This window comes from Octopus sinensis, linkage group LG1, assembly GCF_006345805.1.
Source record: "Octopus sinensis linkage group LG1, ASM634580v1, whole genome shotgun sequence".
Lineage (NCBI taxonomy): Eukaryota > Metazoa > Mollusca > Cephalopoda > Octopoda > Octopodidae > Octopus > Octopus sinensis.
In genome coordinates, this window is record NC_042997.1 from 15,334,027 (window position 1) to 15,360,005 (window position 25,979).

The 25,979-nt window shown below is 39.8% G+C and overlaps 1 protein-coding gene across 3 annotated transcripts; it reads left to right on the forward strand.

Annotated features, from left to right (window-relative positions):
- Positions 1 to 411: 411 nt before the first annotated feature.
- LOC115217141 (cell division cycle 7-related protein kinase) lies at positions 412 to 24,408 on the forward strand. Of its 3 annotated transcripts, XM_036510877.1 has the most exons (12): positions 415 to 569; positions 2,558 to 3,013; positions 4,343 to 4,423; positions 7,327 to 7,413; positions 9,199 to 9,334; positions 10,233 to 10,326; positions 12,775 to 12,917; positions 16,869 to 16,995; positions 19,274 to 19,497; positions 20,101 to 20,183; positions 21,253 to 21,402; positions 24,050 to 24,408. In XM_036510877.1, the coding sequence occupies exons 3-12, from the start codon at positions 4,372 to 4,374 to the stop codon at positions 24,370 to 24,372; spliced, it is 1,419 nt and encodes a 472-aa protein (XP_036366770.1). In that variant the 5' UTR covers positions 415 to 569; positions 2,558 to 3,013; positions 4,343 to 4,371; the 3' UTR covers positions 24,373 to 24,408. The 3 variants fall into 3 exon arrangements, with proteins under 3 accessions (XP_029642618.1, XP_036366770.1, XP_036366831.1); XM_029786758.2 differs by lacking the exon at positions 2,558 to 3,013 and having other exon boundaries at positions 412 to 569; XM_036510938.1 differs by lacking the exons at positions 415 to 569; positions 2,558 to 3,013 and adding an exon at positions 1,030 to 1,153.
- Positions 24,409 to 25,979: the final 1,571 nt, after the last annotated feature.

The following is a 25,979-nucleotide window of genomic DNA, read 5'->3' on the forward strand; positions in this document are numbered from 1 at the left end:
TCCCAGACCGGGCGTTGTGAGTGTTTATTGAGCGAAAACACCTAAAGCTCCACGCGGCTCCGGCAGGGGATGTTGGTGATCCCTGCTGTACTCTTTCACCACAACTTTCTCTCACTCTTACTTCTTATTTCTGTTGTACCTGTATTTCAAGGGGCCGGCCTTGTCACTCTCTGTGTCACGCTGAATATCCCCGAGAACTACGTTAAGGGTGCACGTGTCTGTGGAGTACTCAGCCACTTACACGTTAATTTCACGAGCAGGCTGTTCCGTTGATTCGGATCAACCGGAACCCTCATCGTCGTAACCGACGGAGAGCTTCCACCACAATTAATATTACTGGAGTCATCTCCCTTGATACTTTTATTCCTGTTTTTATAATTTTCGCAAGATAGACAACTCTAGGAAATTGCTTTAAATATTTTGGCGCGACATTCCAGCTTTTCGGTCGCCACGGTAATTACAGCTGAGGAAGATTCTATCTTCTTTTACTCTGTTCGTATTTCTCCAATAATCTCCACGAATTTCGTTACTTCGTGGGCAATATTATTTAATATTTTCGTAAATAGTTGGTAAGTTCTATTTTTCGGTCATCTTAAATTCAAAATTTACTATTCTTGGTAATTCACATTCTTGTCCATACTCCGATTTGTTAAATATCATACTATATGTTTTCTTTGTTTAATATTAATTGTTTTTTGACGATATCATTTTATCTTTATCGTTTCCTTTGTAATTCCTATAATGAAAAGGAATTATTTTGTTTGTAACTCATATATATATGAATACATAAATGTAAATCGATATTTTTTCTATTGACAAAATTACCACATTTATAATACGTTAAATAATAAATCTAGTCGTTTAAGTCACATGTTTTCTTTTACTGCCAGTCTAAAGTCTTTCTTTGTACAACTTTTTTAAGGTCATCTACTTCTGAGGTAAACATATAGTTTCTCGAGCACTAAACATAAAAACAATACTGTTATTGCTGTAGAGTCAAAGTAGAAAAGAAATAAATAAAAAATAAACGGTTGGTGGGTGGAGTTTTAAACTTTATTTTTGAACAGTATTTTACGCATAAAGACTGGCAGTATTAATTTTATGGCATGTCTGAGGACCTATCACACTTTTATAAGTTGTGTGATATTAGAAGGTAAGTGGCAGAATCGTTACAACGTCGGACAGAATACTTGGTACTACTTAAATACAGAGGTCCCGGTGCATCTACCTGACCCTTAACCGTAACCCTAAACCCTAAGACTAACCCTAACGAGTGTGCACTGTAAAAACATCGTTCCATGGTGCCGAATACTTTACAATATTTGTTCAAGTATTTTATGTTTTTGGTTCAAATCCCGTCGAGGTCAACTTTGTTTTCCATCCCCCTCTGGCCGATTAGGATCTGTTCTCCCTCAAATTTCTAGCCTTGTACCTAATTTATTAAGAAACTCGTAAAGCGTCGGACAAAATGCTTTGCGATATTTTTTCAGGCTCTTGATGTTTTAGGTTTAAATCCCGTCGTGGCCAACACTTCCTTTCATCCTCCTAGGATTGATAAATGAAATGCCAGTCAAGTTCTGTGGTTGAATATAACCGACGGTTCCCCCTCTTTAGAAATTTCTGGCCTTGTCTCTAAATTTGAAACAATTGCTTTATGTCTTCGACGCTTTCTTGTTGGTCCCTACTGGACCAACTGGCGAACCCCTATTCCTGACGTGTGCTCAGTATTGTGTAAAATTTTGTGTTAGTATAGTAAACCAGTTTTGCTTTGCTGTGGTGATTGGTTCGTTATTTTTGTGATTCTTCTGTTTTGTAGAATATATATACTATGAATTGTGTTGTGTAGTGAATATATTTTCTATGTGTCGTGTTATTGGTATGTGATTCAGTGTCGCACAGTAATATTCATTTGCTTGTCCCAGTCATTTGACTACGGCCATGGTGGACCACTCCATTGAATGTATTTTTTTGAAAAAATTTAAATTGGTGGGTAGGGGGTTGGGTGAAATTAGAAAAAATTTTTTTTGCATATTCGTTAATCTCTGACATTTAAAATGTAGGAATCCGAAAAAAAAAAATTTTTTTTTGAATGCATTTTTCAAGGTGAGGTGCAAAACTGCATCAGCCCCTTTTTTTTTTAGTTGAACAAATCGACCCCAGCACTTAGTCTATGTAAGCCTAGTATTTATTCCTTCGGTATCTTTTGCTGAACCACTAAGTTATGGGGATGCTGGTTGTCAAGCGGTAATGGGAAACAAACACACACATATATATATATATATATATATATATATATATATATATATATATATATATATATACACAGCAGGCTTTCAGTTTCCATCTATCAAATCCACTCACAAGACTTTGGGCAGCCTGAGGCTATAGTAAAAGGCACTTGCCCAAAGTGCCATGCTGTGGGACTGAACCCGGAACCGTGTGGTTGAGAAGCAAGCTTCTTACCACACAGCCCTGGTGTAGAATCTATGGTGGTTGGTGTGTAGAATGGCATTAGTGTTGTTAGTATTACATTTTTCTTTTTTTTTTTTCTTGTCAGGAAGGAAAGCAATGTCCATGACCTGTTATAGGGCCTCTGAGACTGGAAGAGAGGTGGGATGAAGATATCTTTGTAACAGAAACCTATCCTGAATGTTTATAAGAGAGTGGACTCTGTGAAATGCACTGCACAAAGTATTAGTTGACAGTGTTAAAAACAAGTCAGCTGGTTATGTCCCCCTCTCAAGTAGGTCACAGTGGAATTTGAACTCAGAACATAAAGAACTAGACTAAATACTGCAAAGCACCTAACCCAAAATTTCTTACTGTTCAGCCAATCCACTGCTCTTGATTAGTACTCTATTATCAACTCTGAAAGATGAAATACAAAGATGACCATGGTAGGAGTTGAACTTGGAATGCAGAGAACTAGGCCAAATACCATAAAGGAATGCAGAGAACTAGACCAAATACCATAAAGAATTTTGTCCGACAGTCTAACGACTCTGTTTTCCAGGTATCAAATATGTAGGAGTTAGTTCTGATCATGTAGAGCAGTGTTTCACTGACTCCTTTAATTACTATTTTGTTCTGATAGACCCCAATAGCTATTTCATGTTTAACCCTTTAGTATTTAAACCGGCCATATCCGGTTATAATATTTAATCTGTTTTATGTTCAAACTGACCAGATCCAGGCTCTCACACCTACCCTACAATGTTATTCTACATTAAGTAATTACACCATCAAGATCTTGAAGATATGAGATAATGCATGATTAATTCAAATCAATGTGAATCAATAAGCATTATGTTTGATAGAATAATCTGAACACTAAAGGGTTAAAACTAGTTTTATAGATACTTCTTTCAAAATTTCTATTTTGTTCATTAGACATTCACTTGTGTAGGTTGAATTATGTATAACGTGTGAGAAAGAAACCTAGAAATATAATTTTTAGTTTTTCAGTGAAGGACTCTGTGTTTTAAGGATTAAACTGTTTTAAGTCATAGTATAATTGCATATATCTTTTTAGTTTTTATTTTTAATTTGATTCTTGTTGATACAAACCAACCGCTACTGACTTATTAGTGGAGGCATGTGGCCTGGTGGTTAAGATGTTGGACTCCTGGTTATAAGATTGTGGTTTCAATTCTTGGACTGGATGATGCAGTGTATTCTTGAGCAAAACACCTCATTTCACATTGTTGCAATCCCACAACTGGTAAAAATGAGTAATCTCGTGATGACTGGTATCCCACCCAAGGGGTAAATCTATGTAAGCCACGGAAACTGGGAAACCAGCCCTTGTGAGTTCATAAGGCTCAAGAAGGTGGCTTTATCTGTATACTGACTTATTAATCCTGGTAGCTATTTTATTAATTAACTATAGGAAGGACAACATTGTCTTGAATATTTGTCTAAATATACTGACTATTGAAAGTGGAGGCACATGGCCTAGTTGTTAGACCAGTGGATCTTACGGTCGAGGGATCGTGGGTTCGAATCTCAGACCCACGAATCTCAGACCGGGCGATGTGTGTGTTTATGAGCAAAACACCTAAGCTCCACGCGGCTCCGGCAGAAGGTAATGGTGAACTTCTGCTGACTCTTTCGCCACGACTTTGTCTCACTCTTTCCTCCTGCATCTTTTAGCTCATCTGCGACGGACTGGCGTCCCGTCCAAGTGGGGAACCTATATGCCAAGGAAACTGGGAAACCCGCCCTCATGAGCCAGGCGTGGCTCAAGAAGGAACTGACTATTGAAAGGAAAACAATTTAATTTTGGACTGTTATGTTCCTCCTAAAAATGCTAAGTGCTGTACTGTAAATCTTTCACTCACAGTTTACCAGTCTGAAGTAAGAAACTAGAGAATGTCCACTTCTACTGACAACAAGGATGAGTTACCTGCTGAGGAAATGCCAGGTATGTCCAGCTTTACTTTACTCTTTTACTTGTTTTAGACATTTGACTGTGGCCATGCTGGAGCACCGCCTTTAGTCGAGGAAATCGATCCCGGGACTTATTCTTTGTAAGGCCAGTACTTATTCTATCGGTCCCTTTTGCCGAACCGCTAAGCGACGGGGACGTAAACACACCAGCATCGGTTGTCAAGCAATGCTTGGGAGACGAGCACAGACACACAAACACACACACACATATATATTGGTCGGCCTGAGGCTATAGTAGAAGACACTTGCCCAAGGTACCACGCAGTAGGACTGAACCCGGAACCATGTGGTTGGTTAACAAGCTACTTACCACACAGCCACTCCTGCGCCTTGTTCATTTTCAGTTAATCTTCAGATTAAATCTGTAGTATGATACATTGAAATATTGGATATTCTGTGTTTGAAGCTATGTAAAATGTTTTTGTTTTGTGTGCCATCCATTTATTTCAGTGCTTATGAGTGTAGTTAGAGAGAAAAAACTCAACCTAATAAAAGCTTTGGTGGTGGGTTGTTGTGAATATTTGTGGAATGAAAATCCCTTTGTTAATTAAAACAAACTTCATCATTATCGTTTAACGTCCGTTCTCCATGCTAGCATGGGTTGGACGGTTCGACCAGGGATCTGGGAAGCCAGAAGGCTGCACCAGGCTCTGGTCTTATCTGGCAATGTTTCTACAGCAGGATGCCCTTCCTAATGCCAACCACTCCGCGAGTGTAGTGGGTGCTTTTTACGTGCCACCCACACAGGTGCCAGACAGAGCTGGCAAACGGCCACGAATGGATGGTGCTTTTTATGTGCCACCGGCACGGGGGCCAGGCGAGGCTGGCAACACATATAAAATCAGTGTTGCATAAGTTATTAAATGTAGAAGCTCCAAATTATTTGTAGCTTCTAAATTGTATATGCCTGCATACACACACACACATACAAGGTGTTTATGCTAGATTTAACAGTTTGCATCTCCTGTGCAGGTGACACGTAAAAACACCATTTGAGCGTGGCCGTTGCCAGTACCGCCTGACTGGCCCTCATGGTGGTGGCATGTAAGAGTACCCACTACACTCTTGGAGTGGTTGGCATTAGGAAGGGCATCCAGCTGTAGAAACTCTGCCAGATCAGATTGGAGCCTGGGGCAGCCATCTGGCTCACCAGTCCCCAGTCAAACCATCCAACCCATACTAGCATGGAAAGTGGACATTAGATGATGATGATGATGAAAAGAAAATGCAATATCCCATCCCAAAATAAAAGAATTTAAAAAAAAAAGAAGATAACAACTAAATTATTGCTGGGAGATAACAGTTTACGTTAAGTATTTGCCCTCAACTTCCACCACAGTCTCATAGTGACTGTTGAATCTGGCACATGAGTTCCTCACATGTCTCTGGAAAGATCTTTTGACACTTTTTTGATCTTGGCCACTAGCCTGGCCTTGGAGTTTCAGGCAAAGCAGTTGGTGTCTTTCTCAACCATGTCCTACACTTAGTAATCCATGGGATTACAACTGGGAAAATTAGGAGGCCAAAAATTGGGGCTGATGAAGTTGTAGAAATTCTCCAACAACCACTTCTGATTCTTTCCAGAGGTGTGGCAAGGAGCTAAATCCTGCTCCTAAACATATGCCCTTCTAGCAGCAACCCTCTCCAGCCTGAGATTGGTCTTTATCTCCAGTAGCTTCATGTAGCCATCTGAATTGAGCCTAAGCCCCTGCTCAAAGAGGTGGGACAAATTCCAGTGTCTGGACACAATCAGAATGAATGCCTGCTGCATCTCTTCTGCTGGCCATGGCTTTCTAGTCTCCATTGCAACTGTCCATCCCAAGTCTTACAGCATTTTCAGTGTTCACAGAATGTTGAGTAGTAGTCATCATGTTGGTATTTTGATGGCTGGGTGTGAATCATCATGATACAGGAAACTTTTCCTGTATCCAGATGGCTTCTAGTCTTCCATACTAACTTTTTCTTACCTACAACTTTAATACTTATGCTCTCCAACACAGTTGACTGTTCACCAATACATCAAGCTGTTTCCAAGAAAAAGGTGATATTAAAAAATTTGGAGCTCAGTGAAATCATTGGATCCTGTCAAACCATCCAGTCCATGGCAACGTGGAATATAGATATTAGATGATGAAACTGATGATGATGATTTATATCTATATGTGCTTGTGTGGGAAGAAGTTTGCTTTCCAACTGCATGGTTCTGGGTTCAATCTCACTGCATGGCACCTTGGGCACATGTCTTCTACTATAACCTCAGGCCAACTAAAGCTTTGTGAGTGGATTTTGTAGATGGTAACTGAAAGAAGCCTGTTGTGTGTGTGTGTGTATGTATATATATATATATCATCATCATCATCGTTTAATGTCCGCTTTCCATGCTGGCATGGGTTGGACAGTTTGACTGAAGACTCGCAAGCCAGGAGGCTGCACCAGGCTCCAATCTGATCTGGCAAGGTTTCTACAGCTGGATGCCCTTCCTGATGCCAACCACTCCAAGAGTGTAGTGTAGTGGGTGCTTTTTATGTGCCACCAGCATGTGGGCCAGTCAGGTGGCACTGGCATCGACCACATGTGTATTTGTCCCTCACCAGTGCTGGTGTGTTTTTGTTCCTGTAACTTAGTGATTCGGCAAAAGGGACCAATAGAATAAGTACCAGGCTTTTAAAAAAAAATTATTAGGGTCAATTTATTTGACTTAAAATTCTTCAAGGATGTGCCCCAAGTTAAAAAAACAAACAGTTTGTACATCCATGCTTAGATAGCTGTATGGTCAACATTGATTGATGGAAGCGTACAGTGATATTCTAATATTAATTGTTTTATCAATCAGTTAAATTTATAATTATGATTAAAATTCTGTTTTTTTATATACAGAACATATACGAACAGAGATTGAAAAGTTGTATGGGTTTCTCCCGGAACTTAAAAAGTATTTTCAAGTTACCAAAAAGATCGGTGAAGGTATTTATAATTTTTCATGATAATTCTTAGCATTTGAAAGAACCTGTGATAACAAAAAACAGCAAAAAACAAACTTTGTTCCTGTTACACAAATTCTAATGAATTTCATTTAGCCATGTCCTTGATAATTTTTAGTGATGGGGGTGTGATTGCAGACTGGCTGTGTAATATGTTGATTAAAATAAAAACGGGCTGATCTCTAACTGTGGAGAGAACAGTGTGCTGGGTGCTTTTTACATGCCACCGGCATGGGTATATTTATACAGCATCAGCATGGGTGTTTTTTAAGTGGCACTGGCACCTGAAACGACAAGCCTGTATATGTGGAAGACAGCGATTTTACTTAACTTGATCCATCTTATTAAGTATAGCAAATTGCCACATCTCCCGGCCCCTTGTCATTTCTTCAGTGAGGCCCAGCTTTCAAAGATTCTTTCCTACTACTTCATCTCACATCTTCCTGGGTCTACCCTTTCCACAGGGAACGTTTGTTTATAACTATCATGTGATATCAAATCAAGGAGATACACACACATACATGATCTTTAGAAAATCTGCCTCAACAATTTCTGTTTGACCCAAGTGATTATGGAAAAGTGGATGCTAAATGATGATGATCCATCTCTCATCTACTTGACATCACTTAATCTTGAAGATCTTAAGAGAAAAAAAAGAAGTTAAGAACATAAGGATAAGGTGCAGGAGTGGCTGTGTGCTAAGTAGCTTGCTTACGAACCTAATGGTTCTGGGTTCAGTCCCACTGCATGGCACCTTGGGCAAGTGTCTTCTATAGCCTCAGGCTGACCAAAACCATGTGAGTGGATTTGGTAGATGGAAACTGAAAAAGAAGCCCGGCGTATATATGTATATATATATTATATATATATATATATATATATATATATATAATAATTGTGTGTGTGTGTCTGTGTTTGTTCCCCCAACATCTCTTGACAACCGATGCTGGTGTGTTTACGTCCCCGTAACTTAGTAGTTCGGCAAAAAGAGACTGATAGAATAAGTACTAGGCTTACAAAGAATAAGTCCTGGGGTCGATTTGCTTGACTAAAGGCGGTGCTCCAGCATCGCTGCAGTCAAATGGCTGAAACAAGTAAAGAGAAAGAGAGAAAGATAATTTATCATCTCACATGAGAAATTAATAAATGTTGCCTTAATTATTTAATTATTTATTGTTGATTCATAAATAGGGAAATCACTTCATTTTCTTTAAACCTAATTTATATATATAAAACTGTAGTTGTGTGAGTGTCTGTCCCCTTCGATTTAGATTCCTAACTACTCCCACATTTTGCGGTGCAGTTTAACCAAATTCAGGTGTCTTATAGTCGTGATTCATATCGAGCCCGTCTGAGTATTAGCGCGCGTCTACGATGAGTCTACGATTTTAAAAATAATTTAACATCATTTTTTATTCCATTTTAATGCATAATTTTTCGTGTGTCGATGGCGGCGGAGTTGGCGTCCATGGTCACACCTGCACCTGTTTGCTTCTCCCCCTTCTTCCCTCCCTCGTGAAGCTGTGGGGAAGGGAGTGTAAGGAAATCAACGTCGTAAAGCGTTGTCAAGGAGACCAGCGTTCTTTTAGAACAACGACTTCATGGCTTGAAGACACCAAAACAGAAATGGCTAAGAAAGCCCGAATTGGCATCTATAAGGGAAGTAACTCTCTAAAAATGCTTATATAGTTATTTCCCTTACAAACCCGAGCAACGCCGGGCGATACTGCTAGTTTAATATAAAGAGTAAATAAATTTTCAATTACAGGTACTTTCAGTTCTGTTTTCCAAGCGAGATTACGAGAGTACCCCAAAGTGAGTAGGCTGTTTGCTCTGAAACACATCATTCCCACTAGCCATCCAATGAGAATTGAAACTGAACTAAAATGCCTTCAGGAACTAGGGTAATATGATATTTTATTTAAATTGAATATTTTCATGTTTTTAAGTAAAAGATGAGCTCCCCAATGAGACAAATTCACAACTTAGCCTAAATGTCATTTGATGTCAATAGCAATTTTTGTTCCTCACTAAGAAGTAATTACTTTTGTTTCTATGTGGAAGCACATGGCCAAGTGGTTAGAGCAGCGGACTCGCAGTCGAGGGATTGCGGGTTTGAATCTCAGACTGGGCTATGTGTATGTTTATGAGCGAAACGCGGCTCTGGGGAGCCAGGGGCTGCCCCAGGCTCCAGTCTGATCTGGCAGTGTTTCTACAGGGCTCCAGCAGAAGGTAATGGCGAACTTCTGCTGACTCTTTCGCCACGACTTTCTCTCACCTCTTTCCTCCTGCATCTTGCAGGTCACCTGCGACGGACCGGTGTCCTGTCCAGGTGGAGAACCTATACGCCAAGGAAACCGGGAAACTGGCCCTTATCAGCCAGGCATGGCTTGAGAAGGAACTTTTGTTTCTACTGCCAGCTTCAACCAGGTCCAATTGTCTCACTCTTATCACCTATATTGTATTTGTCTTTTTATGTATATTCTAGATTTATCTAGTTCTGTGATTTGCACTAATGTTCTTGGGTAATAATGGTTCCTGAGATAGGTGGTACCAGTCTAAACATTACAATATTTTATTTTTCCCTTCTCAAAAGCTTCCTGGGGTTGATTATTTGCCTGTTATTTCTCTGGGGGTCAATAAAATATCATTAATATACTCTGATTCACTTGGATGTTAAACAATGATAGTGATGAGACAAAGAGAAAGTTTACAAAAAGATATCTAAGAGATTATTTTTTTCTTTGTAGTTTTTCTCAATTGTTTTGTAATTCTTGACATTTGTCCCATTCTCTATTTCAGCGGCAAAAACAATGTTATGGGCGTGGAGCTGTGTCTTCGAAATAAAGACCATATTGTGATTGGAATGCCATATTTCTACCATGATAAACTTCAGGTAACTGCCTATGATTGATGATTTTATTTTTGTTGTTACTATACCTCTAATAGTTCTAAATACTGCAAAAAGCCCCAAAAAAAACCCAAAACTCTAGCAGATCTACAATCCATCGCTCTGTAGTAAAATGATTAAATGATAAGTGAAAAATCATCATTGTTTTAACTTCCAGTTTTCTGTGTTGGCATGAGTTAGACAGAATTTGTTGAGGTGGGTTTTCTATGGCTGTATCTTCTTGTTACCAATTATCTACTGTTTCCAAGCAGGCTAATATTTCCCAATGGCCAGATATGTTTCAAGATAAGGTTACACACACACACACATCATACATATATGACAGACTTCTTTCAGTTTTTGTCTACCAAATCCACCCTCAAGACTTTGGTTGACCTAGCACTATTGTGGAAGACACTCGCCCAAGTTGCTTTGTGGTGGGACTGATCCTGAAACCCTGTGGTTGGGAAGCAAACATATCCACACAGCCATGCCAGGGCCTATTAGACTTAAAATCTGGGAGTTGATTGAAACTACAATATTACCCTCTCTCTATAAAAACTGACAAGTTCTCTGTGTGTGAAATCATTATTCTTGTATTTTTCATGAGAACAGTTCCTCAAAAGAATTAGTAGAGCAGTAGATAAAATGCTTTGTGAAGGCACATAGCTTTGTGATTAGAGTATTCAGTTCGATTCCTGGTGGCATGGCACAGTGTGTCTCTGAGCAAGATGCTTTATTTCACCTTACTCCAGTCTATTCAGCTGGCAAAATTGAGTTGTACCTGTAATTGAAAGGGCCAGTTTTGTCATATTCTGTGTCATGCTAAATCTCCCTGAGAACTACATTAAAGGTATGCATATCTGTGGAGTACTCAGTCACTTGTATGTTAATTTCATGAGCAGACTGTTCCATTGGTCAGATCAATTGGAAAACTCATCATTGTAATTGACGGACTGCCTGTGAGATAAAATGCTTTGTGATATATAGTTATGTATCTTTCCATCTTGAGATGACTGCGCTAGTATGGTCATGTGTTGTGAATGAATGAGGACAGCTGTGTGAAAAAGTGTCACACCCTAGCAGTTGAGGGAACCTGCAGAAGAGATAGACCCAGGAAGACCTGGGATGAGGTGGTGAAGCACGACCTTTGAACATTGGGCTTTACCTAGTCAATGACTAGTGACCGAGACCTTTGGAGATATGATGTGCTTGAGAAGACCCGGCAAGTCAAGTGAGACCATAACCTGTGGCCTATGCCAGTGGGTGTAACCAGCCCACTTATGAGTACCCCTCATTCATTGGACAATAAATTTTGCTTGTAAAGACCTGTTGAGGCAAATGAAATCAAAATTGCTGATATGGCCAATGACAGTATTGCCTGATTGGCACTCATGCCAGTGGAATGTTAAAAGCACCATCCGAGTGTGATTGCTGCCTGGGTCGCTGATTGGCTCCCATGCCGGTGGTACGTAAAAAGCACCACTTGAGTGTGATCATTGCCAACGTCGCCTAACTGGCACGTGAAAAAACAACATTCGAGCGTGGTCATTGCCAGTACCGCTGGACTGGCTCCCATGCAGGTAGCACGTAAAAAATATCTTTAGAGCATGGTCGTTGCCAGAACCACCTGACTGGCCCTTGTCCTGGTGGCACGTAAAAGCACCCACTACACTATCGGAGTGGATGGCATTAGGAAGGGCATCCACCTATAGAGACTTTGTCAGATCAGATTGGAGCCTGATGCAGCCTTCTGGCTCACCAGTCCTCAGCAAACCATCCAACCCATGCCAGCATGGAAAGTGGACGTTAAACAATGATGATGATGATGAATTAAAATTCTATTGGTGTTTACTTTGCTTTTAACGTTCAGGTATCAGTAAAATAAGTACCAGTTATGTACTGGGTTGTATTAGGTTGGAACTTGTTAATTTTCCATTCCTCATTTGTTTTATTTATTTATTTATTTACTCTTTTACTCTTTTACTTGTTTCAGTCATTTGACTGCGGCCATGCTGGAGCACCGCCTTTAATCGAGCAACTCGACCCCGGGACTTATTCTTTTGTAAGCCCAGTACTTGTTTTATCGGTCTCTTTTGCCGAACCGCTAAGTAACGGGGACATAAACACACCAGCATCGGTTGTCAAGCAATGCTAGAGGGACAAATACAGACACACAAACACACACACGCATATATATATATACATATATACGACTGGCTTCTTTCAGTTTCCGTCTACCAAATCCACTCACAAGGCTTTGGTCGGCCTGAGGCTATAGTAGAAGACACTTGCCCAAGATGCCACGCAGTGGGACTGAACCCCGAACCATGTGGTTGGTAAACAAGCTACTTACCACACAGCCACTCCTGCGCCTATTTAACCATTTAAAGGATTCCCTAGTTCAATGTTAATGTAATACTAATCTTTAATGGTTTTCCATTTTATTTCCAGGATTGTTTGTCATCTTTAACTCCTGAAGAAATCAAATGCTATATGAAAAATTTATTAATTGCTTTAAGTCATGTTCACGAATATGATATTATCCACCGTGATGTGAAGCCCAGCAATTTCTTGTTTAACCGTAAAACACAACAGTGAGTAAATGTTTCCCTTTCCTACCAGACTCCTTAAGGTGGTGAGCTGGTGGGATTGTTAGCATGCCAGGTAAAATGCTTAGCAGCATTTGTCTCTACGTTCTGAGTTCAAGCTCAACTGAGGTCGACTTTGCCTTTCATCCTTTCAGGGTCAGTGTAAAAAGTACCAGTGAACACTGGGGTCGATGTAATCATTTTGGACCCTTTCCCGAAACTGTTGGCCTTGTGCCAAAATCTAAAACCATTATTATTATCATCATCATCATCATCATCATCATCATCATCATCATCATTATTATTATTAGGGTGGCGAGTTGGCAGAATTGTTAGCATGCCAAGCAAAATGCTTTGCAGAATTTCGTCTGTCTTTTACATTGTGTGTTCAAATTCCATTGAGGTCAACCTTGCTTTTCATCCTTTTGGGTCGACTTTGCTTTTCATCCTTTTGTAATCGATTTTCCCACTCATCTGAACTTACTGGCCTTGTGCCAAAATTAGAAATCATTATCATCTTTTTTAAATTGTTTCCATTTCTTGTCGAGTGTCTTCCTGACACCTAGGACAGAAAAACGCACTGCATACAGTGATAGGCCATTAAAATAAACACACTAGATAGTTCATTTGCAAAGTCATGTGACAGAGAAAAAGGGGAAGAAAGACAAAAATAAAAAAATTAAAAGAAGAAAATAAAGGGGGAAAAGGGAAAGAAAATTCACAGCGACATTGCTCTTCTCAGTATGGATATTAAACTAAGGATCATTCTTAACCCTTTTGTTACTAACCCGGCCAAAACCGGCTCTGGCTCTGTGGTAAAATGTCTTGTTTTCATAATTTTTTAATTAAAATCTTCCACCAAGCCTTAGTCACAATTAACGTTCCTAACACCAGCTTAATGATAACTTGGTTATTTTACCAAATTCTTTGTTATATTTAAAATAATTGAGAGAAACACAGAATGTCTCAAAATAAATACGGTAACGAAAGGGTTAAATAATTTTCAGTTCTTTTTTTGATCATTCTAAGTGCTCCTACAATCACCAGTTTCGTAACTATCTTGAGATACCACATCTTTTTGATTTCGATTACCAAATCTTTATATTTTCTATGCTTATCAAATTATTTTGCCAAGCTATTATGGTCACAGGGTATGCTCATGTCAATCAATAAACAGATTTTATTGTTTTGGTCTTACTGGTGTATTTGCTTTGATGGTCCGGTCTGTACATACTGGAAAGTCCCAAAGAATCGTTGTTTTCTCCCTCAATTACAGCCTCAGGATGGTGCTTGTACCATTTGTCAGCAGTTTTAATTTTATGATGCTGACACATTATCCAACGTAGATATTGGCCATCTCTGTCATGTCTTGATTTGTACTCTACAGAAGAACTGCCTTTCCTACGCCTTTGGTCTAAAATAATGGGAGCTTGCTCTACCCCTGGGAAATCTATTTAACTTGCAGGTGGGACCCTGACAGGTACTACCATTCCAGGCCAGAACAAACCTGGGAGTAATGATAATTAAGGGGTGACTCCATGCCCCCGACAACTCAAGAACTCCCAAACTGGAGCCTCATCACCAGATGCAGTTTAATATCATACCCAGGGTACACATACATTGTCATCATCATCATCATTTAACATCTGTTGTCTGGCATGGGTTAGATGGTTTGCTGAGGGATTGCACCAGACTCCATTCTGATTTGGCATGATTTCTACAGCTTGATGCCTTTGCTAACACCAACCACTCTGAGAGTGTGATGGGTGCTATTACATGCTACTGGCACGGGTGCCAGTTGTGTGACACCAGTATCTGTCACAACTACGATTTCACTTGGCTTCATGGGTCTTCTTAAGCACGGTATATTGCCAAAGGTCTCAGTCATTTGTCATTGCCTCCGTGAAACCCAATGCTTGAAAGGTGCTTTTTTTACATGCTACACACACACACACACATTTGAAAAATCATTGCAATACAATAGTATCACTTGCCAGCCAAATTTAAGCACTGTAAAGGTAGAATTATAAATAAGAAATAGTGGTACAACAAGGCACTAATGTTTGCTGGAAATAGCAGCCAATAACAATACAATGCTATGTAAAGTTTCACTGAAATATATTTCAGTGAAGCTCTACATAACGTATCATTATCGACTGCTATTTCCAGCAAACATTGGTGTCTTGTTGTACAACTATTTATATATATATATATATATATATATATATATATATATATAATCATCATCATCGTTTAATGTCCGTTCTCCATGCTAGCATGGGTTGGACGGTTCAACCGGGGATCTGGGAAGCCAGAAGGCTGCACCAGGCTCCGGTCTTATCTGGCAATGTTTCTACAGCTGGATGCCCTTCCTAATGCTAACCACTCCGTGAGTGTAGTGGGTGCTTTTTATGTGCCATATATATATATATATATATATATATATATATATATATAAAACACGACAGGCTTCTTTCAGTTTCCATCTATCAATTCATGTCCTAAAGGATTTGGTTAGCTTGTGGCTATAGTAGAAGTCACCTTCCCAGTGTACCATGCAGTGGAACTGAGCCCAAAACAATATGCTTAAAGTGAGAAACAACAGAACAATTCCCCTACAATGCAAAGCTGATGTTGTATTCAAATACAATTCTACATCCTCACAAGGACAATTATTAGCTGAGAAATAGATAAATTAAAAATGAAGCAAATAAGAATACGTGACAAAATAATGAAATTGAGATAGGTTGTTGTAAACATGACAGCAACAGTGATCTCTATATTCACTACAATTGTGGTGGAAGCACTCCATCGGTTACGACGATGAGGGTTCCGGTTGATCCGAATCAACGCAACAGCCTGCTCATGAAATTAACGTGTAAGTGGCTGAGCACTCCACAGACACGTGCACCCTTAACGTAGTTCTCGGGGATATTCAGCGTGACACAGAGAGTGATAAGGCCGGCCCTTTGAAATTACAGGTACAACAGAAACAGGAAGTAAGAGTGAGAGAAAGTTGTGGTGAAAGAGTTCAGCAGGGATCACCACCATCCTCTGCCGGAGCCTCGTGGAGCTTTTAGGTGTTTTCGCTCAATAAACACTCACAACGCCCGGTCTGGGAATCGAAACCGTGAGTCCGCTGCCCTAACCACTGGGCCATTGCGCCTCCACTCACTACAATTATAACTAACAGATGAACAAATTGATCAAACTGGCACAAGTTGGATAGTTCAACAGGAGCTGTTATCTAATGGGCTGTACCAAGTTCCATTGACTGCTTAAGCATTTTTCTAGCTGGATGTTATTAATATGAACCGTTTTATATGAGTGTATTGGTTGTTCTTTTGTGGCAAGTACTCATCATCATCATCATCGTTTAACGTCCGTTTTCCGCGCTAGCACGGGTTGGACGGTTCGACCGGGGTCTGGGAAGCCAGGGGCTGCACCAGGCTCCAGTCTGATCTGGCAGAGTTTCTACAGCTGGATGCCCTTCCTAACGCCAACCACTCCGTGAGTGTAGTGGGTGCTTTTTACGTGCCACCTACACAGGTGCCAGGGGGGGGGGTCCGGCATCGGCCACGATTGGTTGGAGCTTTTAACGTGCCACCGGTACGGAAGCCAGCCAAGGCGGCGCTGGCAACGGCCTCGTTCGGATGGTGCTTTTTATGTGCCACCGGCACAGAAGCCAGTCGGGGTGGTGCTGGCATCGGCCCAGGCTCTTACAAATACTCAGGGGATCCCCTTGAAGTAGTCATTAGTTTCTGTTACCTGGGTGACCTGATTAACAGTAGCAGAAAATGGTCTGAAAGCATAGTCTGAACAAGAACATAATGGGAAAAGTCTAAGGAGTTTATTACTTCTGTTGGTAACAAGCATCGAAAAATGAGCATAAAATTGACTGTATTTCATACTTTGCCTGTACTTCTGTTGTTGAAGATGTTATCTCTTATGTTTTAGGTTCTCATTAGTGGATTTTGGTCTTGCTCACAAAGCACCTTCACCTTTGAAGGAAAATAAACTTAAATCTGATATACCTTCCCATCACTACTTTCCAGTCAGACGAAATTTGAAAAGTACATCAAAGGTAAATTTCCTTTTTATTTTCTATTTTCCATTTATTGTTTTGGTAGAGATAATTTCTTTTACTCTTACAGTTAGGTGGGAAGGCAGTGTCTATGACACTTTACAGGGCCTCCAGGATTGGTCAGAGAGAGAGAGAAGAAGGTATCATCAGACTGTAGATTGGCCAAAATGCTTGCAATTACGTGCACTCCATTCTCACTGGCACTCTGTTGGTTATGACAATGAGGGTTCTAGCTGATCCAATCAACGGAACAGCCTGTTCATGAAATTAATGCACTCCACAGATACATGTACCCTTAATATAGTTCTCAGGGCGAGTTGGCAAAACTGTTTGCATGCCAGGCGAAATGCTTAGCGGTATTTCGTCTGCCGTTACGTTCTGAGTTCAAATTCTGCCGAGGTCGACTTTGCCTTTCATCTTTTTGAGGTCAATAAATAAAGTACCAGTTACGCACTGGTGTCGATGTAATCAACTTAATCCCTTTGTCTGTCCTTGTTTGTCCCCTCTATGTTTAGCCCCTTATGGGCAATAAAGAAATATATAGTTCTCAGGGAGATTCAGTGTGAGGCAGAGCATGACAAGGCCGACCCAGCTGAGTGACCTGGAGCAATGCGAAATAAAGTGTCTTGCTCAAGGACACAACATGCTGCCAAATATCAAACTCATGACCTTATAATTGTAAGCTGAATACCCTAACCATGAAGCCATATGTCTTCACTGGACTCCATTAGTAACATTGAAGGTGTCAGGTGGTCATGTTAAATCAGTCGACAGTCTATGTCAGTTCCTCATGTAAGTCATGATGAGAATTGAACTTATAAAGTTCCAATCTGTTACCCTAGATTGGTACTTTTTCTGATCGAATCCTCCACCTCAATAAAGAGGAATGGTAAAAATTGATCTTGGAGGATTTGACCTCAGAACATAGAAATTTGGAACAAATACTACAGGGCATTCTATCTGATACTCCAAACACTCTGTTATTTTTATTTTCTGCAGCTCTAAAAATTATTTTATGTTGTGGGAAATAATTTGTTTGTAGAATACCTGCTAAATCCTGTGTTAACTTCTTAATTTTATGTTCAGAGATCTCTAATTAAATGAAGTTCGTATGTCTTCAAACAACAATATATCTCAGTGGTATGTTTTAAAAAAGTGGAAACGAAGTCATGTGATGCATTTTGTCTAGCATGAGGCTTTTAACTAATGATTTTTAACAGCCACATAAAGCTTCAGATTTGACTTTATTTTACTGACCCCAGAAAAATTTAAGCTGAAAACTTTGAGACAAAACTAAATACTGCAGGATATTTAGACTGACTGACTTATTTCTTTATTGCCCACAAGGGACTAAACATAGAGGGTACAAACAAGGACAGACAAAGGGTTTAAGTCGATTGCATTGACCCTAGTGCGTAACTGCTACTTAATTTATCGACCCTGAAAGGATGAAAGGCAAAGTCGGCCTCGGCGGAATTTGAACTCAGAACATAATGACAGACGAAATACTGCTAAGCATTTCGCCCGGTGTGCTAATGTTTCTGCCAGCTTGCCGCCTTAAAGACTGACTTTCTGTCATTTCTGCTATGAAACTTTTTACCTTATTCATAATAGGATCGGCAGAAACAGTAGAGTATCAAAGTAAATACTTAACTCCATTCATGATTCGAGTTTGGATTGTGAATGTTTCAGTATTATGATAGATTCAGTCATCATCATCATCATCGTTTAACATCCGCTTTCCATGCTAGCATGTGTTGGACGGTTCAACTGGGGTCTGGGAAGCCTGAAGGCTGCACCAGGCCAGTCAGATCTGGCAGAGTTTCTACAGCTGGATGCCCTTCCTGACGCCAACCACTCCGTGAGTGTAGTGGGTGCTTTTTATGTGCCACCGACACAGATGCCGGACGAGGCTGGCGAACGGCCACGCTAGGATGGTGTGTTTTTGTGCCACCGACACAGGTGCCAGACGAGGCTGGCGAACGGCCACGCTCGGATGGTGTTTTTTTGTGCCACCAACACAGGTGCCAGACGAGGCTGGCGAACGGCCACGCTCGGATGGTGTTTTTTTGTGCCACCGACACAGGTGCCAGACGAGGCTGGCGAACGGCCACGCTCGGATGGTGTTTTTTTGTGCCACCGACACAGGTGCCAGACGAGGCTGGCGAACGGCCACGCTCGGATGGTGTTTTTTACATGCCACCGGCATAAATTTGTGGCTTTGTGACAATATGTAAAATCATTTTATGTGCAACTTTTTTTTTACCTTATTTTACAGCCTGATTTGAAAAGTATTCCAACAAGTGATAAATGTGGTCAAAGGACTGCCAAGAATTCCAGTGTATTTTCTACTCAGTCTCCTCGACAGCGATTGCTTATAAAACAGGCTGCAGTTAAAGTCAATCACAATGTCGCACCATCAAATCAACGCAGTGGCATCTCAGCTGCTCATACTTGTCGATGTTTTGGAAAACCCACGATCTGTCATATTTGTTCAGAGAGGTAAATAGAAAAGGAAAAAAAGCCTTCTTTTGTTTGGTCATTTTACTTACATTTTTCCATGTTTGCATGGGATGGACAGAACCTTATTTCAAGACGGCATTTTACAACTTCAGTACTCTTCCTGCTATCAACTCTTGTTTCTTGAGTAAGGAGTTCTTTTATTTCTCTTATGGGTTTGAAAGTGCTGAGTGATTGGATGTAGTATCAACAGAGAATGTAAACATCACATCACCTTTGTGCTTATGTTGTGATAAGTGCAGACATAGATTGTCAACATCACACACACAAAAGAAAACATACATACATGCATATACCTATTTCTTTATTACCCACAAGGGGCTAAACACAGAGGGGACAAACAAGGACAGACATAGGTATTAAGTCGATTACATCGACCCCAGTGCGTAACTGGTACTTAATTTATCGACCCCGAAAGGATGAAAGGCAAAGTCGACCTCGGCGGAATTTGAACTCACAACGTAACGCAGACGAAATACCGTTAAGCATTTCGCCCGGCGTGCTAACGTTTCTGCCAGCTCGCCGCCTTATACATGCATATACCTTTGTAATATAAATTCTTATTTGAAATGTATTATTTTACAGAGGAAATCAGATTGCACCTCGGGCTGGCACTCCTGGTTTTCGTTCTCCAGAAGTCTTGATGAAATATCCTTTCCAAACTACAAGTAAGTTTCAAGATTTTTACTTCTTATATTTTATCAGCTCAAATTTTAAAGTTTTTGCTTAATTTATTGGGTCTTTTGATGGGAGTGGAGTTGTTACTGTCACTTATTAATTGGTATGAGAAGTAAAACCTGTAGTTTTGTTAGGCCCGTCTAGACTAAGATAAGTTTAATGACGTGTTTAATGTTGTTATTGTTTACGTTTGAACATTTCCAGATTTTTGATTGGAAAAAAAACTGTCCAAGATGTTATAGAGACATTAACAGTATCAATCTCACTAGTTTTAAAGCACTTGTGAAAGTCATAGATACAGTTCCTTCCTCCTGATCATCATCATCAACAACAATTTTGGTATAAAACCAGCAATTTTGGGGGAGTGGGTAGTCATTTACTTGTACCCCAGTGCTCAACTGGTTCTTTCTTTTATCAACCCTGAAAGGATGAAAGGCAGAGTTGCCCTTCGTGGGATTTGAGCTCAGAACATGAAAAGCCAGAAAGAATGCTGCTAAGCAATTTTGCCCGAAGTGCTAATGATCCTGCCAGCTTGCTGCCATTGACCCATTAGCATTTAAACCTGCCACATCTGGCCAAAATGTTCTATTTGTTTTATGTTCAAACTGGCCTAAATCCGGTCTCTTGCATCTACCCTATAATGTCATAATAGAAGTAAACAGTCCCATAATTGAAATCTCAAAGCTACAAGATTATGCAGGATCAATTCAAAACAATGTGAATAAATAAGCAATGCTATGAAGGGTTAAAAAAAAAACGCAAAAGATAAAAGAAACCCCACCAAAACTACACCCTGAGTATGATATTAGACTTTCAACAGTAGTCCTAGTTACATTTATTGATATCTTTCATTGGTTTGAAGATTTGAACTTTATCTCTCCATGACACACTGTAGTAAAAGTTAAATATCTTTGGCAGGACCCAGTGGATAGAGTGCGTTGTTGGCCAATCTCCTCAAATGACACTTAGCCATCTAATCTTAATAATTTAAATATTATTATTACTATTTCAATGATAACTATGATTTGTGATTGATATATATTTTTTTACAATTATCAGGTGTGGACATTTGGTCTGCAGGAGTCATCTTCCTTTCATTGTTAAGTGGCCGCTATCCATTCTTTAAAGCTAATGATGATCTCACTGCTTTAGCTCAGATTATTACATTGATGGGAAGTGATACAGTGAAAAAAACTGCTAAGAAAATTGGTAAGAAACTTTTGTCATTTAAAAAAAAAATTATAAAGAAGTGCCGATGTCTTACTGTGGAGGGAACCTTTGGAAAAAGGAAGACATGGGACGAGGTGGTGAAGCATGGTCTTTGATTGTTGGGTCTCATTGAGGCAATGACAAGTGACTGAGACCTTTAGAAATATGCTGTGCTTGAGAAGACTCAAGCCAAGTGAAATTGTAGTTGAGGTTGATACTGGTGTCATGCAACTGGCACCTGTGCCAGTGGCATGCAAAAAACACCCATTACACTCTTGGAGTGGTTGGCATTAGGAAGGGCATTCAGCTGTAGAAACCATGCCAAATCTGACTGGAATTTGGTGCAACTCTCTCACCTAACAGTTCCAGTTAAACCTATTTCTTTACTACCCACAAGGGGCTAAACACAGAGGGGACAAACAAGGACAGACAAACGGATTAAGTCAATTACATCGACCCCAGTGCGTAACCGGTACTTGATTTATCGACCCCGCTAGGATGAAAGGCAAAGTCAACCTCGGCAGAATTTGAACTCAGAACGTAGCGGCAGACGAAATACGGCTACGCATTTCGCCCGGCGTGCTAACGTTTCTGCCAGCTCACCGCCTTCAGTTAAACCATCTCAGCTATGCCAGCATGAAGAGTGAACGTTAAATGATGATGACGATGACAAATCATGTTAATTAAGGTGGTTAAATGATGATGATGACGAATCACGTTAATTAAGATGGTGAGCAGGCAGAATTGTTAGCATGTTGGGAAAAATGCTTAGCAGCATTTCTCCTGACTCTGAGTTCAGGAACTACTGAGATCAGTTGATAAAATAAAGTACTAACGAAGTATTGGGGTTGATGTAATCAACTTGACCCATGCAGCAGCCTGGTGCCCTGTTCAAGGGGATTGTTGGTGATCTTGGTCACTCAGACACAATGGAAACCAAGTAACTGGCCTTATGAATCCTTGGGCTTTACCAAAAATATAAAAAATAGAAATAATAAAGAACCAAGTTAATTACACGTAATCAATTAATGTCAAGAAATTCAATACCTTTATGAACAAGGAGCTGGGCTACTAATCAAATAGGCACATGTTCAAACCTTACTGGTAGAGCTGTTATATTGGCTGTATGAAAGGTGCATTATTATTATGGCTAAAGAATAATACCCAGAGACACCTGCTGTGTATAAACTTAAGAGTAAAGTGGGTATTTACATATTTGATGCAGTATGCCAGGTAATTAGAAATTATAATTTTAATGATGGAGAACACTCCTCTTCAAAATAACTAATTTTTGTCAAAAAGGGTAGAGGAGTCAACCAGGAAATTTTACTTTCTTGGTTCTCTAATTAAATATGGAATGCAAAGTAGTAATAATAATAATAATGGTTTCTAGTTTTAGTACTGGGGAGGGGCAAGTCAATTTCCATGATCCCAGTACTTGATCCCAAAAGGATAAAAGGAGGCAAGGTCAATCTTATTTACGTTATTTACATTTGACGAATATTTGTCCTCATCTTGTTTTTTGTTTGTTGAGGACAAACATCTGTCGAATGTAAATAATGTACATAATTCCTCATCTCTTAAATATAGAACTGTAAAGTCAATCTTGACAGAATTTGAGCTCAGATCATAAAGACAGACAAAGTAGCATGCTAATGGTTCTGCTAGCTTTCCACCTTATTAATAAAGGTTTCGAATTTTCACTGCCTTGTTAACAATAATATTGGTTTCAAATTTTGGAACAAAGCCAGCAATTTCTGGGTAGGGTTAAGTCGATTACATTAACCCCAGTGCTTAACTGGTACTTATTTTATTGACCCTGAAAGGATGAAAGGCAAAGTCAACCTCTGTGGAAGTTGAACTCAGAACGTTAAGATGGATGAAATGTCACTAAGCACTTTGCCCAGTTTACTAAAGGTTCTACCAGCTTGCCACCTTGCGTATGGCTGATATCAGTGTTATGTAACTGGCATGTGTACTGGTGGCATATAAAAAGCACCCTTTGAACATTGGGCGATATGTCGTGCTTTAGATGTATCATCAATCCTAGTGAAATTATAGCTATGCTGACTTCAATCATTCAAATCAGTTATTTAGATTTCTTAATGTGATTATTATTACAACAGTGTTTGCCTGCTCAGACAAAAAAAAAATGGAAAGTGGTTCAGAGCAATTGAAGAAAATGTGACCATCGTGTTGTGTAACTGGCACTTGTGCTGGCAGCACATAAAAAGCACCATTTGAACTTTTGGCATCACGGAGGCAGTGACTAGTGACCAAGGCCTTTGGTAATACACCATGCTTCAGAAAACTTGTCAAGCCAAGTGAGATTGCAGTCATGGCTGATACCGGTGTTTCATAATTGGCCATGCTGGTGGCATGTAAAAAGCACCCACTATGTTCTTCGAGTGGTTGGCATGAGGAAGGGCATCCAGCTGAAGAAAGCATGCCAAATCAGATTGAAACCTGGTGCAGGTTCCCAGCTTAACACTTTTCTCTCAAGCCGTCCAACCCATGCCAGCATGGAAAACGGACGTAAAATGATGATGATGGTTCAACTAGCAATAACCATGAATAACTATGATGGTTCAACTAGCAATAACTATGGAAGATGTCTAATAAATTTTTTTTTTTTTTTGTCATTCAGGTAAAGAGTTGCTCTGTTTACCATATACACCATCTATAAATTTCAAAGACCTTTGCACCAAATTACGTTCATCTGACTTGAAAGACAAGAAAAGTAGCAACAGCACCAACTTATGCCATGATAAACCTTCAGAAAATTTCATTGATTTGGTAGGCAACGATGCATTCGATTTGTTGAGCAAAATGTTGGACTTGAACCCAGTCACTCGGATAAAAGCAGAAGATGCATTAAAACATCCATATTTTAAAATACATTTTAAGGAAAATAATAATGCACAAAAACCAATCAAAAATAATATAAACAAGCATTTACTTTCTAAATAAAAACCAATGATGAATGACAAAAAATAATATTTTATATAAGATTGTAATTATATCTTTTTGTGTTAATGTTACATGGTGGCACTCAGATGTTTTTTTTTTTCGTTACCTGTTTTATATAAATTGAAATTTCTGACAATTTAACTCTTTTCCTGTCCTGTGTGTGTGTCTCATGTGATACATGATTGTTTCCTTGGCAACCGTGCATTGTATATGATACACATTTCCAGTTTCTGTCAGTCACCAGATTGTATATATACAATCAAGAATATCCGAAATTATGGGGGGGGGGATTGCTCGTTTCTTTTTTTTTGTTTTTCTTTTTGTATAACTGAATACAGGAAAATATTTTGTAGGCAAATCGGGGCACTCCGTCGGTTACGACGACGAGGGTTCCAGTTCATCTGATCAACGGAACAGCTTTCTCATGAAATTAACGCGCAAGTGGCTGAGTACTCCACAGACATGTGTACCCTTAATGTAGTTCTCAGGGAGATTCAGTGTGACACAGATTGTAACAAGGCTGGCCCTTTGAAATACAGGTACAAAAGAAACATGAAAGAGAAAGTTGTGGTGAAAGTGTACAGCAGGGTTCACCCCCCCCCCCCCACCCTGTTGATTTATGAAAGGAGAACTTTATATTACTCAGAACACTTGACAAAGCTTTAAATAGAAGTCTGAAAACAAGCACAGCGGTTTTGGACAAATATGAAAATGCTTTCAATAGGCAAAGTATTGAAATGTTCCCTTTCCTAAAAAAGAATTAATAGTTACCATTTGAAGTGATACAACAAAGAGTTATGTACCCTAATGTCCAAATGTCAAGTTGGCTTTCTATGGTTGAACTTTTTGTTTAGAGTTATTTCCCTTGAAATTATTTGTTTTGAAATGTATTCAAAGAGTTACGTCCCCTGCAGCACTTCTGTCCATCGACACGACGCAAAATGTCGCCGGTGTTAATTCTTCCTTTCATATTTATACTATTTTCCTACAGTGGATGCGTAATGGTCCAGTGATTAGGGCAGAGGACTCGCGGTCGTAGGATTGCGGTTTTGGTTCCCAGACCGGGCGTTGTGAGTGTTTATTGAGCGAAAACACCTAAAGCTCCACGAGGCTCCAACAAGAGGCGGGAGGTGGGGTTTGAACCCTGCTGTACACTTTCACCACAACTTTCTCTTTCATGTTTCTTTTGTACCTGTATTTCAAAGGGCCAGCCTTGTTACAATCTGTGTCACGCTGAATCTCCCTGAGAACTACATTAAGGGTACACATGTCTATGGAGTACTCAGCCACTTGCACGTTAATTTCATGAGAAGGCTGTTCCGTTGATCAGATGAACTGGAACCCTCGTCGTCGTAACCGACGGAGTGCCCCGATTTGCCTACAAAATATTTTCCTGTATTATACAGTTATACAAAAAGAAAAACCAAAAAAAAAACCAGCAATCCCCCCCCCCATAATTTCGGATATTCTTGATTGTATATATCTCTTTTACTCTTTTACTTGTTTCAGTCATTTGACTGTGGCCATGCTGGAGCACCGCCTTCAGTCGAGCAAATCGACCCCGGGACTTATTCTTTGTAAGCCCAGTACTTATTCTATCGGTCTCT

Coding starts and splice junctions, on each gene's coding strand:
- LOC115217141 (XM_029786758.2), top strand. CDS start 4,372: ATGTCCACTTCTACTGACAACAAGGATGAGTTACCTGCTGAGGAAATG. Junction 16,996..19,273: donor ATTTGAAAAGTACATCAAAG/GTAAATTTCCTT, acceptor CTTATTTTACAG/CCTGATTTGAAAAGTATTCC. Junction 21,403..24,049: donor AAAAACTGCTAAGAAAATTG/GTAAGAAACTTT, acceptor TTTGTCATTCAG/GTAAAGAGTTGCTCTGTTTA.